Here is a 16,382-nt window from a genome sequence, read left to right on the forward strand (position 1 = left end):
TGTTGGTCTCTGTGCATAAGCTAGCTAGCTAGATCGGGCGGCACAGCGGAAGACAGTGAATGGCGGGGTGGAGCGGAAAGGGTTTGGAGTCTCGAGAGGCGGAGGACGTGGGAGGATGAAGCTCTTCCGCCAAGAACGGACATTGCGGGGCATTTTCTCCGAGACGCGAAACCTTGACTGAACGCGAACAACGCGAACGACGTCGAAATATACAAATCCAAATACAATGGCTGATGTAGCCAAAGGCGCGAGGTGAGTAATGTGTCAGTCCTGGCGAATAGATCTGACATTGCAACAGCGGTCCCGAGAGTACATCCCCCAACACCACCAGAGTCCAGACATTTCTCTGACATACCCCCAGCGAACCCTCGCGGTATTCCCGTTGCGCCCTTTATAGATCGGGTGCGAAGTCCATTGGTCATCTTGGAGGATTGCGTCTAACATGGACAGGTTGAGGACTATGTCACAGACCGCGCAGATGTCGAGAAGACCATCAACAACTTCAAGGAGATGATCTCGTATGTCTCACCCAACTGGTCACACCCATAAGAACAGCAACGCCTAACGTGCCTTCCCAGGAAGTACCAGTTCATGCAGCAAAACACTCAACGGCGAGCTGCAGGCCTCAAGGACAAGATCCCCGATATTCAAAAGACGTTAGAGACTGTGCGGTTCCTCAAGTCACGGAAAGACGATGCGGAGCCCCTCGAAACTACCTTCGAACTGAACGATACACTCTACGCCAAAGCTGAAGTGCCTCCCACCGACGAAGTCTACCTCTGGCTCGGCGCCAATGTTATGCTCGCATACCCCATACCCGAAGCCGAAGAACTGCTGCAATCGAAGCTGTCGACCGCGAAACAAAGTTTGAGTACATGCGAAGAGGATTTGGACTTCCTACGTGAGCAGATTACGGTATGCATACTCCATGCAGTAGGCTGAGGTGTAATACTGACAGGGCCATAGACACTCGAAGTCGCATTCGCACGGGTTTACAACTGGGACGTTGCACAGCGGAGAAAGGAAAGGGAGGCAGAGGAAAAGAAGTGAATGTGTCTGAATGGAAAAGAGTCAGAACAACTCTCGCCTGTCGGCAGGGAAAGACAGCTTACGTAGCTGATCAGCACGCAAGGCAAGATACAAAAACCAAAACCACATGATGATGATGATGATGACGATAATGAAAACGCTGGAGAAAGCTGAAATGGCTCCGAAAGATTTCGCAATCATCAAGCAAGCGATATGGTACCTCTCGGGTGTGACTCCTGCTCACGATCCACATGCATTGTATACCACAGTGAAGAGCCTGCTACCAAGACGGCGCAGTACTCGTCAAGTCTTCATGAACAACACGACGCTGAAGTGGAGACAAAGAGACCTGGGCTACGAACGTGAAAGGTAGATACCGCCCGACATGAAGAACTTTCACGACAGACAAACCAGGGCTGTGCGGAAAGACGAGGTATAGTTCTCACCAATCAATTTTATATACAGCTAATAAACGTACTCAAGAGTGCGGAAGGCAGAGCATCAAGCCCTGCCTAACGATCCTATTAACAGCCACTTTTCCTCCTATGCATATGAAATGCATACGACCTATCCCTATACACATTACCATCCATTCATTCGACCTGGCTTAGACGACAATCTTGGCACCAGCCTCGGCAGTCTCAGTACCGTTGTTAATAGGTGCCATGTCTTTGCCAGTCTGCTCCTTGACGTACTCGCTCATCATCTTAGTAATGGCGACTTGACCACCCCATGTGACCATGTTAGCCATGGTATCGATCTCCTTCATAGTCATGATGACAGCTCCTTGAGGCGCCTTGTCGAGGCCGTACTTGTCCTTGCCTGAGTCCTTGTTTTCCTGGCGGCGCTCGGGTTTGGCCTCGGTGCTGTTGGCGGCAGCACCTTCCATGGTGGGTCTCTTCTCACCCTCGGCCGCTGGCTTCTCGCCTTCGGCTGCGGGCTTCTTCTCACCGGCCGCTGCGCTGGCGCTCGATGCAGGTGCTTCACCAGTGGGTGTCAAGCTAGATTGAGCGGCAGGCTCAGCAGCAGTGGGTGTTTGACCCTCACCAGCGGCTGGTTGAGCAGGTTGAGCAGGCTGAGGAGGCTGAGCGGCTTGTGCGGGTTGCGCACCGCCCATGACTTGCATAGTGAGGATGTACTCTCCATCAATCTGGCGGACAGGAACAGCAATGCGCATGTTGGCTTGGTCAAGAACGGCGTTAGCCTGAATGGGGGTAAAGGTAGGTGCAAGAAGGAGCTGAGTCGCCACGGGGTTGTTGCCATTGGTAGGTGTGCCTTGCTGCTGGCCCTGCTGCTGGCCCTGCTGGATCTGGCGTCTGAATTCACCACGGCTAAGACCACGACGTTGGGTAGCGGCTCCACCAAGGTTTCCTGTTGCGCCTCCGGGGTTCTGGAGAACACCACGCTGAGCGACGGCAATAGCGACTTGGCCGGTGGGGGGGACGCCCATGGCTTGCATCATCTTCTGGATACGGATAGCATTGACTAGACGTTTGTCAGCTATCTATATGACTGAGACATGGGTAGACTTACTGGGCATCTGGACAACAGTGACTTGCTGGTTTAGATCAGGGGTGACAGCAGCCAGGTTGGAGACAACTGAGTAACGGTAGTCGTTGACTGGGGCCTGACCCTGGAGAGCAGCCAACATGCTCGAGTCGACGCCATCCTTGACGTCGACGTTCATAGTCATGGGCTGAGTAGCGCGAGTCGACATCCTGAAGCCATCCTGGAACTCGTTCTCTTGTAGACCAGTACCTTGAATAGCGACGGATGTGCTGCCGTCACTGCCGAAAGGAGTGACCAGAGTGTTGGTCTCGACGGTCTGACGACCAACAACCATGTACTCGCCGTCCATCTGAGTGCGCTTGACCATGCGGACCGTCATATCAGTAGTGTTGACACTCCTCATAGTCTCCTGAATCATCCAGGATTGACGGTCAGGCGACAGCATAGCAACGTATGTGTTGTCGGGTTGGACAGCAACTGCCTGCAAGTTCTGCATCGTCATGGCCATCTCGATTTGGCCACCAACGAGATCTGTAGCGCCGTTCGTGCTGATAGTCATCGATTGCGGCGAGACAGCGACGAAGGGTTGACCAGTAGTTCCCGTGACTTGGTTTGCGGGAATGGCGGGTGTTTGTTGATTAACAATTATCTGCTGTTGCTTCTGGGAGAATGTCTCAACCTTTGAGCGGTCAGGAAATTGAAAAGAGTTGAGTTGCATCTACGTTTGTCAGTTTAAAGTCGATGAGAGGATCTGCTGGAGATAGTTTACTTACATCGCCATTGACATTAAGGACTTGGTTAAAAGACACCTGCTGTGTGTTTGCGTTTTGAGCCAACACCTGTGTACAGCTCAAAAGCAGGAGAACAAGCGAGGAGACAGTACCGGACGTCATGTTTGTAATAATAAAAGCCACCTGGGCTTTGAAGAAATATTAAATAAGAAGATAGAAAAGAAAAATTAATAAGAGAAGAGCGAGAGAACGGCGGAGCAACTGACCAGACTTGCTGCGGCAGAGAGGTACTCGAACAACAAATCGTGGCACAGTGGCTTAATATGAAGACTCTGTGTCTCCGTACCATGACTTCGGTTTCTAGCCCGGCGAGCCATGATCCGGTCAATGGGGTTTCGAGTCGTGCTCCAGGACTTGATGGCGAGATGTCCCGGAGCGAACAGTTCCATAGCAATCAGGCATACTCGACCCCTTCGGATTGAGAGGTCCACATAAAACCTGCCGTGACTTGCTTGATTCGTTAGAACCAGTTGACGAGACCGTTGTCCTTACAGGTATGGTGTCGGCCAAGAAATTGCTTGAGTAACGGTGATGCTTCTTTGCGAATTCGGTTTCAAACGTCAGGCAGAACGTTTGGTTTGCCCATCTGGGACGGATTTGCCGGAAAGCTTAGCCCTAATGACCTACGAGACACATCGACGCATGGCGAGACTGTTCTATCAATGGTCGGGTAGTCTGAGCTTTCTGAAGGTTTGTATTTATGGAACAATCTGACAAAATGATGGGATGCCTGGCTCACACAGAAAGCTTATGTCATCAAGAGGCCTCTTGTTTCTTGTTCTCTTGCGCTGCGCTGCGTGCAGCCATACAGGTAATTGCTTCCACGTTGTTCTCGGTTGGTCAGTCGAGGCTGGCAGCAAAGGCTCATCTGTAAGACAGCGAAACTCCTGATTATTTGCGTGCAAAGTCTATCGGTCGCGCATTACATGGTCAAACCACGATGTTTAGAGTGGTGTTTCGCGAATGCAGTTTGTCGCACGAACACGATCGCCTTCGGCTACTTCCATACACTAGTCTCGAAACGGACAGAGCATAATCATTGGTCAACAACTTGGTTCTTGAGCGGTTGCAATGGGCTCAGTCAATCTGACAGGAGTCCCCAGATTGTGATTCTGCTCTCTCATTGCTACAGGAACTACATTGGTGATCATTGGTAGCCTCGCCCACTGGGTGCTTTCACACTGCCACTCGAAAAAGTGGCCTTGTACTTGTTATCCATAGCCTTTGATCTTTGCTTGCTTCCTATCCCTGTACGATCTGTTGTGGGCTGTGCAGCCATGAAGCTGTCAAACTCATCGTCGTCGACATCACCTTCTGCAGGCTCGCTGTCATCCTCCTCGCCTGCCTTGGCATTTCCTGGCGCAGGTTCAGTTCGAGGTATACGTTCGGGTATCTTCTTGTCATCCTCGTCTTCTTCTTCCTCTGCATCTTTTGGCGTGGGGTTGGTGAAGGGCTTCGATGCCAGGACACGGCGCCTTAGCTCTGCCATCTCCTCCTCATCGTCTGAGGACTCTGGGATATTGTAAGGGTTTCGCGGGTCGATTTCGTCTTCTTCATCCTCATCACCCTCATCATTCTCATCATCATCGTCATCATCTGATTCATCGATGACCCTTCGGTTCATGTTTCCGCCAGCCCAAACATCCTCTTCAACGCCATCCTCTTTCTCTTCTCGGCTCGTGTTGTATTCGCGCTCAATCTTCTCCAGCCAGACTTCCTCGGCCTTTTTGATTTGCTCTTCATTCTCGCATGCCATGTAACGCTTGAGCAGCGCAGCGTTGATGTCCAAGAACGCCTGGCCGTATGAGAAAGTCGACAGAATTGATTCGGCCCATTCGGGATGCCCAGTGATATAGTAGCAAGCGGCAAGAGCTTCGACGCAGTTTAGCCGCCATGGTCGACCGTAGTTTGTTGGGTTTGCAGCAACGAGGTACGGAAGTAGACGTTCGCACTTGCCACCTATCCTGCCGAACGGGACTTCGTCTATCCTCTTCCAGCTGGCTTCCACAACTGCAGCGCCATATTGTTCCATCAAGTCCTTGTCTTCGCGACTAAGTATCTTCTTTGCCTTCGGGCTAACCACGACACCTGCAAACTTCTGTCCAACGTGAAGCTCGCGCATCATGCCCAGGCGCATGAGCCTCTTTCCAGAACAGCGCTTGGCATCGCAGTGTCCGAGGTCCCAGCATGCGGCTTTAAACTCTGGTTTCGCAGGCCTCGGGTTGTCGCCATCGTTCTCATCTGCATCCGATGCGCGGCGGGGGCGGGGAGGACCGCGTGCTTTCGCGGGATTTTTGAACTTGTTGTTGCCCTTGAAGTCTTTCTTGTGGCGCACCATGTCGAATAATATGTCTGTATGTAAGAGAGAGGCGATTTGCAGGTCCTAAGTTGGGCGTGAGTCGCAGAGAGGGGCAAGATTGTGGAATAACAATTATTGAACATCGTAATCGATAAGACGCGCTAGTCCGATGACGTTGCGCTTGCTTCTATGAGCGAATGGCGATGGCGTCAAGGCCGCTTAGCTGAGTAACAAGCTTTTATAAGAGCAATTCATCTTTGGGGTACGGAAAATGCTTGATTCATGTTCTTTATAGGTCGACGACCACGGTTTCCGTGTTGCGGATGCTATGAAACACCGAGGCTCGGGATTTCTCCCATCTCGTTCTTCTGCTGTCCACCAAGGGAATATGTAGCCTTCCACCTCATTTTGACGTTGTTCCCCGACCCTCTTTGCACGTTGTTCACGCGGATGTTCTGAGTAATTCCGAACTTCTGATGTGGTCCGAGGTTGACGCCAGATTGTGGCTCCAATTGCAGTTGGGCGCCCTGGTTGTTGTTAACTAATGACTTCAATATCATCACATTGCACTGCCTACCTTTGATGCAGCAACCTGCAGTGTCAGACCAGAGATTGGTAGCGGTGTGTTGTTCGATACCCGTGATTGGATCAGCAAGGTAGTGTCCGATTCTCTCGAGATGTTGAAGAGAACATTGATGCTCGTGTTGGTGACAGTTATCTCCTTGGAAGTATCTGGCACAGCTGAAGCAAAGTTCCACTCGTCGTCGTCATCAGCAGTAGCGCTGCTTTGTGTCAAATTGGTTGACGGCGCAGGCATGCCACCACCCAGTAGATCAACAGCACCAGATGCCACCGGTGGGGGCTTGACCGACTGTTGGTATTGGAAAGGTGAGCCTTGGCGTGGTGTGGATGTAAGAGCAGCGAAAGGATCCGGTGTGCGCGCTGGCTGTATTGGAGGCGGTGAAAAGGTAGACGGAGTGGGTGACGTGATTTGGGATTGTGTTGGCTTCGGTCCTGCTGAGAAGAGATCGGTGATGGCCTGGTTTGATGCCTTTTGCGATTGTGGCACTGCCATTCCGGACATGCCTAGGACTAAAAAACGTCAGCTGATGAATGCTCGTTGCAACAACAAGCAACGTACCTGAGCCATTCGAACCTCCCAAAGAGATGCTACCCTGCTGTCCGTAGGTATCTCCACTCAACGACAGTCCTAGAAGATCATCTTCAAGAGCATTGCCTGCGGCTGCTGGCTGTTGAGGTGCCTGTGACGATCCTGCTGTCTGAGACACGGGCTCTGGGTCTCCAAAGTCGATCAAGTTCAATGTGTTGTTTGGACCCTGGGAAACGCCAGCACCACTGCGGCCAAGCGTGCCTTGGGGTATGTTATTTGCGGCTTCTATGTCACCCTTCTTGAAGAGCTTGTATCTCTCTATTGTTCGGTGTATGCTGTCGTTGATTTCGAACAGCTTTGCTACGGCTTCGTGGTCTTCGGAATCTTCTTCGCACATCTTCTGGATCTTTGGTTGGGCGCTTTGGAGGGCATTCGCAAGTTCCTGTCGTCCAGTTAGCTAATGTCACCATATTGACACCTCATTTGACATGCCTCAAAGACATCGCCCTCTTTGATCTGATCGCCCGGTTTGTAGCCCTGCAGCATCTCCTCCAGTATCTTTGCCTTTTGCTGTATTCTTCCAACTTCTTCAGCAGCCTTTGCGCGCCAATCGGTCTTGTTCCTGGTATCGTACCCAGCCATTACTTTCATGAGCTTGTTCGCTTCTTGCAGGTCCGCAGGCCCACCGCGACGGATCAATTCCTGGAGTTTCGCAGATTGTGCCTCTCGTTCCTCTTCGGCCATTTCTTCTGCCGAGCGGAGATTCTGCGCCATGTTAGCAGTATACTTGAACCGCCAGACCACCATGTACATACGTCGCTGGGGTTTAGGACTGCCGCATCTTCCTTGCGTACTTCAGGAAAGATGTAGCCCTTGTAACTCAGCAGCCTATGCATGTCTCTTATGAACCCTAGGTCGTCTTTGTACCGCGACGTCTGACATATGGTTTGCCGCCATTCTTCTATCAGCTCGAGAATCTTGTTTTGTACACGCGTCGAATGCACAGGCGGACGTTCGGGGAATCGGCGGACAAGCTCATTGAGGAATTCCTTTGTGCTTATTTGGAGGTGGAAGGGGTAGCCGCAATTCTTGACACATATGTCCAGGAGCTATCCAAGGGTGAGCTATGCGAAGTACAAGGTGGGGCAGTGTGGGCGTACATTGAGCGCGAGGAGGGCAACGTTCTGATTGCGGTGGTTGACGTAGTGCACGATGGTAACAGCTGCTTCTCGAGGCCTGGGACATCGTTAGCCTCGAGTGTATAGCGGAAGAGTGGCATGACCCTACGCTGAGCCTTTCTTGCTATTGATCAAGTCGGAGATCTCGAGGTTCAAGGCCAGGTTGGGCTCGAAGTTCTGCGGATCGCAAGCTTGTACTGTTCCATACTATATCAGTTTTGGTTCGTACCCGAGGAACGGCCTTGTGCATACATATGTAGCGCTGCAGTGGTGAACTGGGCGCCTCCCCGAATGCGCCGTACCGATCCCGGGTGGCCATGCGCGCAGACGCTGCCTCCATTGCGCCGCCAGAGAATTCGAGTATCGAGGCTGTAGATAGCGAGAAGTAAGAGATTCTAAGGTTCGGAAGGGCGGACACGTGTTTGCCGAAGCTGGTTGTATGAATAACGTATGTTCTAAGAATTGGTGGGGATTGGAGATCGCGGCAGCTATCCACCTGCTCGATGCCTTGGCGCCACAGTTGCTACGTAATGCGCCTCATTTCACATGTAACTTCGAAGCTCAACCTTTGTTTATTTACGCACATGCATGGTTCAAGGGTATTCACTCTGGGTAAAAATAGTTTCATAATAACTACCTAGGTCGAGCTCTTTTGCTAAACCTGCTGCTAGTTATCTCAAAGCATGAAAGTCATCTATCAAATCATCCAGAAATCCGCGATCAAGTACGTCGCGTATCCAGCAATACCTGCAAGTACAGCCTGAGTGCCGTAGTAACCAACAATCCTTCCGGGAGCCGTAGAACCCTTGATCATCAAGCCAAGCTCTGCGTGACTGATACGGAGGGCAAGGAGAGTACCAAGCGCGTAATTGATGTAGGTCCTGATGTAGCAACTTAGACGCGTTGTCTTGTCTCGACGCAGTGCGCTTACCTGTTGGCTCCGTTGAGCTCAGCGAGGAGCGCCACTCCCAATACCAATGGCACGTTCTCGGCAAAGTTCAGCTGCGCACGCGTGGCCACATATAGGGGATCTGTGACGCCTTTCGAATCATCCGACTTGTCACCCATGAAACTATCGTCAGCGTCAGCAGAATGCTATTGGCTAACTGATATGAGCTCCCTACGTCTTTGAGGTGATGCGGTGGTAAGCAATGCGGTTCTGGAGGAAAATGTAGTATGCCGCAAAGGGAAAAGCCCATGTAGCAGTCGCAGGAGCGAGAAGCGGCATTGGAACGCCGAGACCAACCTTGGTTGCCATGCTTGATTCAGGAACGGAGAGATAGTTGACCATCGAACCGAGGAAGTGGGGGAGAGGAGTTTATATAGTTGTGGGGACTTTCAAAGTGGATTTGGTGGAGAGAAGATAGGATTGTTTTCCGAAATACATGGATCCCGATTGTCGACGTCATCTAGGGGTCTAGCGCAGATATATGCAGCGGCCCGATCAACATTCTTTGGTGCGCCGTTGAACGGGGTAAACCTCACGAACGTTCGGGACTATGTCTTACGCGCTCAAAATACATATTTTTTGACAAAGGTCGTGTCCGAATGGTACGGTGTATACGCCAAGTCCAAGTTCTGCAACTTCAATAAGCTGTTGTCGTTATGCATTGTTCCACTGCACTAAGAGAGAAGAGTAGGGAACTCACTTGAGAGGAGTGTGAAGTGCAAACACGTCTGTGGTTCTATGGAATAACTATGGCAAGCCTCGTTGTTCATCGGTTCTGTATGCAGTTAGTTTCAGTGGCATCGCATAGGGAAGACCGTGCCTACAGGCTTCATGTGCTCAGCATCATTTTCTTTGTTGTCGTCTCGCACTTCCTTTAGCATCTTGTCGATGCCACGTTCATTCAAAGCCCTCTGTTTGCTGGGTTAGCCAGCTTCAAGGGCAGAGCCTTTAGGGCAAAGTGCCTGACCGAAAGACATTTCTCGTACTGCTCGAATATCGGCTTGCATTCGTCGGTCGTGGCAGTGCCTCGCAGAAACTCTAGATTTTGTCAGGAGTCATAAATGCCCAGATTATGCACTATTGCTTACTCTCACTGTACCACTTGAGGAAGCAGTTGTCGTATCGTCTTGGATGTATCAGTTAGTTGTACTAGCAATACTAGATAACATTGGCGCTCACTCCTTGACTTCGTTGCATTCGGGGGCTAAAGAAGCCGACATGTTGGTGAAATGTTGGTTAAGTGACGGCCTTGATCAGCATGACGGAGGCGGCGGGTGAAGGTGCGCGGCTGCGGCTATCGATAGGGAAAGCGCGCTAACGTGGAAATCATTGAAGGTTTCTTTCTAAACATTTGCGACACGCGCTCCCTCTCCACCCCAACACGACCTACGACATCGAAGCGAGACGCCACCGTAGACCACGTCATCGAGCGTTTTTTAAGAGGATGAGCGCACAATAGACACGCCATGGATTCCTTCAAAACGCTTCAGACAGAGATCTCGGCTGCCCTGAAGTCGACCACCAAGTCTGCCTCCCTAATAGGCGCAGCAGACATTTCCTTTCAACGGTCGCTCAACCCCGAAGCTGGCACACAGCTGGATGCTCAGAATGCGCGCCTCCTTCACCTTGCGCAGCGACTTCTCGAGAATGCTGCTGCGAGTTCGGACGCTGTAGGTCCCAAGCTACCCGACGTCGAAGCCATAGACGCCAATTGGAGGGGGGTTGTTGATGTCATCGACAGCTTGCTTGAGAAGGCCGACACCAGTCTCGATGAGTACACGGGTGTTGTCAAGCGACTGAGTCCCGCGACCGAGCAGGTGAGGAATACACATACTGAAAGGGGGGCGCGTCATCTGATTCACTTGCAGACAACCGCGAAGCCGCGCCCAAACATCGCCGACAAAAAGATTATCGCAAAGCCCCAGCTTAAATTTGAGCATTTGCCCGCCAATTACGAGTCTGGCGGCTTCCGCCCTTTGGTCACAGCGAAGCCGCACGCGAAGATACCGCTCGAGAAATGTTTGGAAACTTTCAAAGACAGACGCGGACGGGAACAGTATGACAGATATGCTATGTTAGCACCGCAAGCTTACCTTTCCCAGATACCCTCACCCGTACCAGACCGAGATCGAAACCTACGAATATCCTTCGACCGTATACGAGTACTCCGAGCCGCAGCAATACCCACCCTTCGAATCTACCACTGCAACTTTGGTCGATACCCCTGAAGCACTAGCTACTATGCTCTCAGAGCTGAAGACCGCAAAGGAAATCGCTATTGACCTGGAACACCACGACAACCGCTCCTACATCGGCATGGTTTCGCTAATGCAAATAAGTACGCGCGACAAGGACTGGATAGTCGACACACTGAAGCCCTGGCGGCGGAAGCTCGAGTGCCTGAACGAGGTGTTCGCCGATCCCAATATCTTGAAGGTTCTACACGGTGCATACATGGACATCGTCTGGCTTCAACGAGACCTTGGGCTTTATGTCGTTGGCCTCTTTGACACGTACCACGCTGCTCGAGCTCTTGGCTATCCTGGTGCGAGTCTGGCTTACCTGCTTGAGAGGCATGTTCAGTTCACAGCCCAGAAACAGTACCAACTGGCAGATTGGCGCACTAGGCCGCTCAGCAAGGAACTGTTCGAATACGCACGCGCCGACACCCATTTCCTCCTTTATGTATACGACAACATGCGGAACGAATTAGTTGAGAAGTCTGACTTCTCTAACCCCGAGAAAAACAAGGTTCAGGACGTACTGCAAAAATCGAAAGAGACGGCGTTACAGCGATACGAACACCCTGTTTACGATATGGAGATGGGTCTTGGAGCAGCTGGTTGGTACAAACTCGTCTCACGGACACCTGTGCAGTTTACCCCACAGCAGTTTTCAGTCTTCCGAGCTGTGCATAGGTGGAGAGACGACCTCAGTCGGAAGGAAGACGAAAGCCCGCTTTTCATCATGCCCAACCACGCCGTGTTCTCTGTAGCTCGTGCGATACCTGCGGATAAGGCTGCTCTCTTCAACGCTATCCAACACGTGTCGCACATCATTCGAGCCCATGCGGACGAGCTCGTAGCTGTGATCGCAAAGGCTAAGGAGGAGGGCGTTGGGGGACCGGAGTTGCATAGCGTGCTTCAGACGATTGCCGACATGCAAAAAGCGGAAAGGGCTGAGTCTTATGCTGCTGCTGCGAAGGTAGCAGAGGCGACTGCAGCTCCAGCTGTTGAGGCCGCAGCACTTGAGAGTACCGTTGCTGTCCCAGCTACTCGCGCTTCGTCTTCTGAGTTCTGGGGACAACTGTGGAAAGCCAGCCAGCCGTCACAGCAGCGGGAAACTCCCACCATTGATATCGGTCTCGCTCTGCCATTACCACCTCTTACCGCAGAAATATTTGCTGATGCAAACGGAATGACACAAGCTGCACTAAAGGCGGAGAAACCGCAGCACACTTTTGTACCGAAAGAGGAGAGACCTGCTGAAGACCAACGAACCGACACGTTTGTCGTCAGGCACCTCGGTAGTCGCAAGCGAAAGCGAGGAAACGCAGTAGAAGACGAACCCTCCACCACAACGCCAGCCCTCGACCCTATGACCAACGACGAAATCATGCTAGACGCATCCGAGGAAACACCAGACGCAGATCACGCACATGCCAAGGCCGCTAGGAAAGCCGCACGTAAGCAAAAGAAGAAGAATGACGCTGCTGCCCGCGCCGCTGGTCTTGACTACGGTAACGAGCCTGCATTCGACTACGCAAACGCCAAGTCGGTACTGCATGCAGAAGATGGCGATGGCAAGAAGAAGAAGAAGGACAAGAAAAAGAAGAGTGCAGCCTTCGCGCCTTTCTCGGGTATGTCCGATGCACCGAAGGGACTACCGAGGGCGCAAAAGGAAGTCCCAGGACGAAGCAAGACGTTTACAAGATAGACGTGGCAGTTTCGAGGCAAGGGAGAAGAGCATTGCTTTGCGTTTTTGCGTTCTTGTACATATACCTGCATCATGATACCAACCTAATTCTCGAGGTGTCAAAACAATTCAAGGAGAACTGCTCTAATGGGCTTACTGCTACTTGGTCGCCGTTCCTACGCCTCTACTCTGAACATGAGTGATCCATCACTACCTACGAAGCAGCTCGTCTCTATTGAGCTGTACCTTGTACTGGAAAGACACCCGGAAGGTATACACGTATAATATTGTAGAGTTATCGCCACACAAAGTACGGTGGATACATTTAGTATGCATTCTGAGCATTGTACGAAGCTATAGCAGTAATGTCCGCTGCCTGATCCCTGGGTCGTGAGACAGTTGGGGAATGCATACACAAATCCCTACCAACCCTGTCGGCCACTATTCACGCAATTTGTCCATGTAAAACCTGATAGAATTGACCAAAGTTTCCCTTGCCGTCCTTGCCACCATCTGGTCCGTTTACGTTGTCCATGACGGCAAACACGACCTTCTCCCACCACCCTCCTTGGAATTCTGGCTCTCGAAAAACCTCAAGAAAGCAATTTGCGACGTCTCGTGGCGGATTGGCGAATACACCGCAGCCCAGTGCGCCCAACACGAGCTTTCTGTGTCCATGTCGAGCAGCAACGCGCAGTATGAGGCGAATGTTCTTCTTGGTGTGAGACCTTACGCCAGGGCTTTTAAACGCTGTGCCGTCGTTTGATAATTCCGGTTGACGAAGTGCTGCTACGCTGATGACGGAAACTGCGGGCAGGTCAGGCGGACAAGTGTTACTGTGTAACTTGTGGCCTCTTGACATGGATTCGCGTATTATGACCACGTTTGGTGAGTATATGGCAGAGAGAGGGGGTATTGGGTAAAGTTTTCGGTTGAGCGAGAGGTAGAGCGAAGAGCGGTAGCACAGACATTCCTCCTGGGCGAGGGCGCCCTTCTGCCAGCCGCCTCCGGGTGAACGCTCGGAAGCAAGGTTTAGGACTGCCACTGGGGTCACCTTCTCAGTACTGGTATCCGACCTTTTCTTGGTGACATGCTGGTTGACGGTGTGAGAGGGGTCTAGCTGGATTGCCGCATCGAATGAATCCATATCGAGTACTTGAATAGTACACGGTGTCGTTAAAGCTGGGCATAAGTCCGCCGGAAGAGGAGCTGAATCTCGATGATTCAGATCTTCGAGAAAAGACCATTCAACATCAAACTCCGGTGGAAGCTGAGCCCGGACATTCGGGAGTGCTTCTTTGGTCTCGTCGGCAACTAGTTTGAGACTCATGTTGCGGCGGCGGTCAGGGGGTCGCTTTTGGTTAGATGAGTGATGTTTGTGAGCGTTGGTATTATTGCGGCGGTAAGGTTGATCTCGATGAGAATGTTGTGATCGAGACGACTCTGGTCGTGCCGAACCTGGCTTTTTAAGGAAATCGAGGATGGATCTTTGTTCCATGATTGCTGGAGGGGAAAAGGTAGGTGGTAAGGAGCGCTTTCAATGTCGTCGAAGCAGGAAGCCACAATGACCGAGTGTTTTTCGTGAATCCACAGGGTACTTGTAAATGAATACCGTGTGCGTTGCGGGTTCTGCTGCATAGAGCTGCCTGAGGATGCATAGGCCGAGGGATCAGAAGCTTTTAATTAGAGTCTTGTGACGCATTTATTGTGCACAGAAATGCCTGATGGCATCGAGAGATGTATCAAGAATGAGGAAGGCGCATAAAGATTGATGTAAGCAAAGACTCATACAGCCATATCAGGCAGCAGCAGGCAAGGAACGTGCTATGTGAGCTCGGAGCTAGTGCCTCTGAGGCATGCATGCGAACATTGAATCGCAGCCGCTAGGTCCATAAATGGCTCGCAGTGTTCGACGTGCATATGGACATGACAGCAATAGCCGGCCCGCATATATCATGTGCCTTACAGTGGTTCCAGCAAGGGTCTCTTTCAGCCCTACAATGGGCCTGTGCGTCTGCCCCACATTCGCGTAACCAACAGCCATCATGTGGGATTTGGGTGCTCTTCCACTCACAACAACAATACTCCTGTCACCTTCACCAACATACTTCAGCGGTATTCCTCATGTAATTCTGGCACCCTATCATCGGCGAAATGCCTACGCACCTGGCGCATCCATCTCCGAAGCGCAAGCGCGATCAACCCGCGCCTATTCCTCTGCTCAACACGGCTCTGGCCCTGCGTCCCGCGTCAACACCGCCACGAGGTAGTCCCGCGCCTTCGTCGGGCGCCGATAGCCCTCGAAATGCAGTCGCAGACACGCTGCGAGGTATGACCCTCACTGCGCTCTCGGAAATACCCATGTCCCCGCTCACACCTACCGACGATGTAATACGCAAGAAGCCGAAGCTCGATGCTATGAGAGCAGACAGCGGAACTGGCTCAGAAATATATGCAGCCAACGAAACACCGAACAGCTATACAAATAGGAAGCATATAGATACTATTGCTACGACACCCGAGATGGAGGTCTCTAGGGTGATACCAGAGACCCCTCAGTCGTCGCAACCCCGCTTGTTGCCAGATATCGCTTCTTTCGCGCAAACCACCAGTTTTGTTTCGTCGCCCGCAACAACTAAATCGCAGCCGTCTATATCCACACACGAAAAGCTTCGCGCGCAAAATCGATCGTCTTCGCAACCCCACCCTCGGGCTAGATCACCGTCGCCGCCAATGTCGACTCTCACGTGGCGAGATAGTGAGATCACGGGACACCTGGTCGATCCGTCAACTGATCCAGATGACGATGGTACTGGGCTCAATGGGATTGGCTTTAGACCCACACCAGCATTAGCATATGCTAGATCACAGAAGCGACGACAACAGTTGACAGAGTGGAAGCTACGGGAGACTCGCGAGGCGAGAGCAAAACGTAGCGAGAGGCGGAAGAGAGGCGTCAGAGATATGCCTTCAAGGGAAGTCACCGTCGAACGGGAAGTCATGCCCGTTACTAAGATTGAGACCACGAAGCGGACAGTCAAGTTCGCTATATGAAATGTCGAGGAGTTAATCATAATTTCCAGAGAAGTGTAATCAGATGGGTAAGCCCCAGTAGGGACGATGACGATTTCATGATATTTATGATACGGGTGATGTTGGATTAGCAGCATCCTTGGAGTATGGCGCGAAAGGGTGTTTATCTTTCCACGATATATTTAGCATATACGATCATGGCGCCTTCTGCTGAAGTTACAGTTGTTACAGATTCATGCTCAAACATGCTTTGCCGTCTTGTCGAATGAATTGGTCGCGTCTTGAGCCTTCGGATACTGAGCGGACTTAACACCCTAGTGACCGGCTTCAAGCACGTGAAAGTGCGCACCCCAACACGCGTCTATGACTTCCTATTCATCGCTTGCGCCTCAGTGAGAGTGGATTGTTGGATTCTTAAAGCAGATCTGAGCATATACAACATGGTATCCATGCTGCTGTGCTGCACAAGTGCATCGTCTCCAAATGCTTGTTTGTACCTAGGCAACTGGCGCTGGTTGATCCATGCTCCCGGGGCTGTCTTCGTCATCACCGCACTCTTACGTGAGAC

The 16,382-nt window shown here is 51.6% G+C and overlaps 9 protein-coding genes across 9 annotated transcripts; 3 read left to right on the plus strand and 6 right to left on the minus strand.

Annotated features, from left to right (window-relative positions):
- Positions 1-86: 86 nt before the first annotated feature.
- On the plus strand, positions 87-1,318 carry CC77DRAFT_529095 (prefoldin subunit 3). The gene is made up of 6 exons (XM_018532027.1): positions 87-252; positions 299-309; positions 362-402; positions 451-518; positions 579-915; positions 967-1,318. Exons 1-6 carry the CDS (start codon positions 227-229, stop codon positions 1,048-1,050), a joined length of 567 nt encoding a protein of 188 aa, XP_018389925.1. The 5' UTR covers positions 87-226; the 3' UTR covers positions 1,051-1,318.
- A 318-nt stretch (positions 1,319-1,636) lies between these two features.
- Positions 1,637-3,431, minus strand: CC77DRAFT_927963 (hypothetical protein; the record flags this gene model as incomplete). The annotated part of the gene is made up of 3 exons (XM_018534019.1): positions 1,637-2,514; positions 2,563-3,256; positions 3,312-3,431. The coding sequence occupies 3 exons, from the start codon at positions 3,429-3,431 to the stop codon at positions 1,637-1,639; spliced, it is 1,692 nt and encodes a 563-aa protein (XP_018389926.1).
- Positions 3,432-4,394: 963 nt separating this feature from the next.
- Positions 4,395-5,823, minus strand: CC77DRAFT_529098 (DUF367-domain-containing protein). The gene has a single exon (XM_018532028.1). The coding sequence runs from the start codon at positions 5,665-5,667 to the stop codon at positions 4,477-4,479; it is 1,191 nt and encodes a 396-aa protein (XP_018389927.1). The 5' UTR covers positions 5,668-5,823; the 3' UTR covers positions 4,395-4,476.
- Position 5,824: 1 nt separating this feature from the next.
- On the minus strand, positions 5,825-8,257 carry CC77DRAFT_1081537 (VHS-domain-containing protein; the record flags this gene model as incomplete). Its single annotated transcript, XM_018529335.1, has 8 exons — positions 5,825-6,155; positions 6,206-6,720; positions 6,770-7,181; positions 7,232-7,504; positions 7,555-7,848; positions 7,900-7,975; positions 8,027-8,114; positions 8,170-8,257. 8 exons carry the CDS (start codon positions 8,255-8,257, stop codon positions 5,955-5,957), a joined length of 1,947 nt encoding a protein of 648 aa, XP_018389928.1. The 3' UTR covers positions 5,825-5,954.
- Positions 8,258-8,614: 357 nt separating this feature from the next.
- CC77DRAFT_1057726 (hypothetical protein) lies at positions 8,615-9,175 on the minus strand (the record flags this gene model as incomplete). Its single annotated transcript, XM_018528049.1, has 3 exons — positions 8,615-8,798; positions 8,849-8,989; positions 9,042-9,175. The coding sequence occupies 3 exons, from the start codon at positions 9,173-9,175 to the stop codon at positions 8,615-8,617; spliced, it is 459 nt and encodes a 152-aa protein (XP_018389929.1).
- A 457-nt stretch (positions 9,176-9,632) lies between these two features.
- CC77DRAFT_1057727 (hypothetical protein) lies at positions 9,633-10,086 on the minus strand (the record flags this gene model as incomplete). The annotated part of the gene is made up of 5 exons (XM_018528050.1): positions 9,633-9,641; positions 9,691-9,777; positions 9,834-9,904; positions 9,955-9,992; positions 10,046-10,086. 5 exons carry the CDS (start codon positions 10,084-10,086, stop codon positions 9,633-9,635), a joined length of 246 nt encoding a protein of 81 aa, XP_018389930.1.
- A 246-nt stretch (positions 10,087-10,332) lies between these two features.
- On the plus strand, positions 10,333-12,802 carry CC77DRAFT_928229 (hypothetical protein; the record flags this gene model as incomplete). The annotated part of the gene is made up of 3 exons (XM_018534040.1): positions 10,333-10,683; positions 10,735-10,922; positions 10,969-12,802. 3 exons carry the CDS (start codon positions 10,333-10,335, stop codon positions 12,800-12,802), a joined length of 2,373 nt encoding a protein of 790 aa, XP_018389931.1.
- Positions 12,803-13,049: 247 nt separating this feature from the next.
- On the minus strand, positions 13,050-14,708 carry CC77DRAFT_1016888 (hypothetical protein). The gene has a single exon (XM_018524296.1). It carries the CDS (start codon positions 14,277-14,279, stop codon positions 13,227-13,229), a length of 1,053 nt encoding a protein of 350 aa, XP_018389932.1. The 5' UTR covers positions 14,280-14,708; the 3' UTR covers positions 13,050-13,226.
- Positions 14,709-14,726: 18 nt separating this feature from the next.
- CC77DRAFT_529622 (hypothetical protein) lies at positions 14,727-16,044 on the plus strand. The gene has a single exon (XM_018532032.1). It carries the CDS (start codon positions 14,936-14,938, stop codon positions 15,833-15,835), a length of 900 nt encoding a protein of 299 aa, XP_018389933.1. The 5' UTR covers positions 14,727-14,935; the 3' UTR covers positions 15,836-16,044.
- The last annotated feature ends 338 nt before the right edge of the window (positions 16,045-16,382 follow it).

This window comes from Alternaria alternata (genome assembly GCF_001642055.1).
Source record: "Alternaria alternata strain SRC1lrK2f unplaced genomic scaffold CC77scaffold_3, whole genome shotgun sequence".
NCBI classification, from domain to species: Eukaryota; Fungi; Ascomycota; class Dothideomycetes; order Pleosporales; family Pleosporaceae; genus Alternaria; species Alternaria alternata.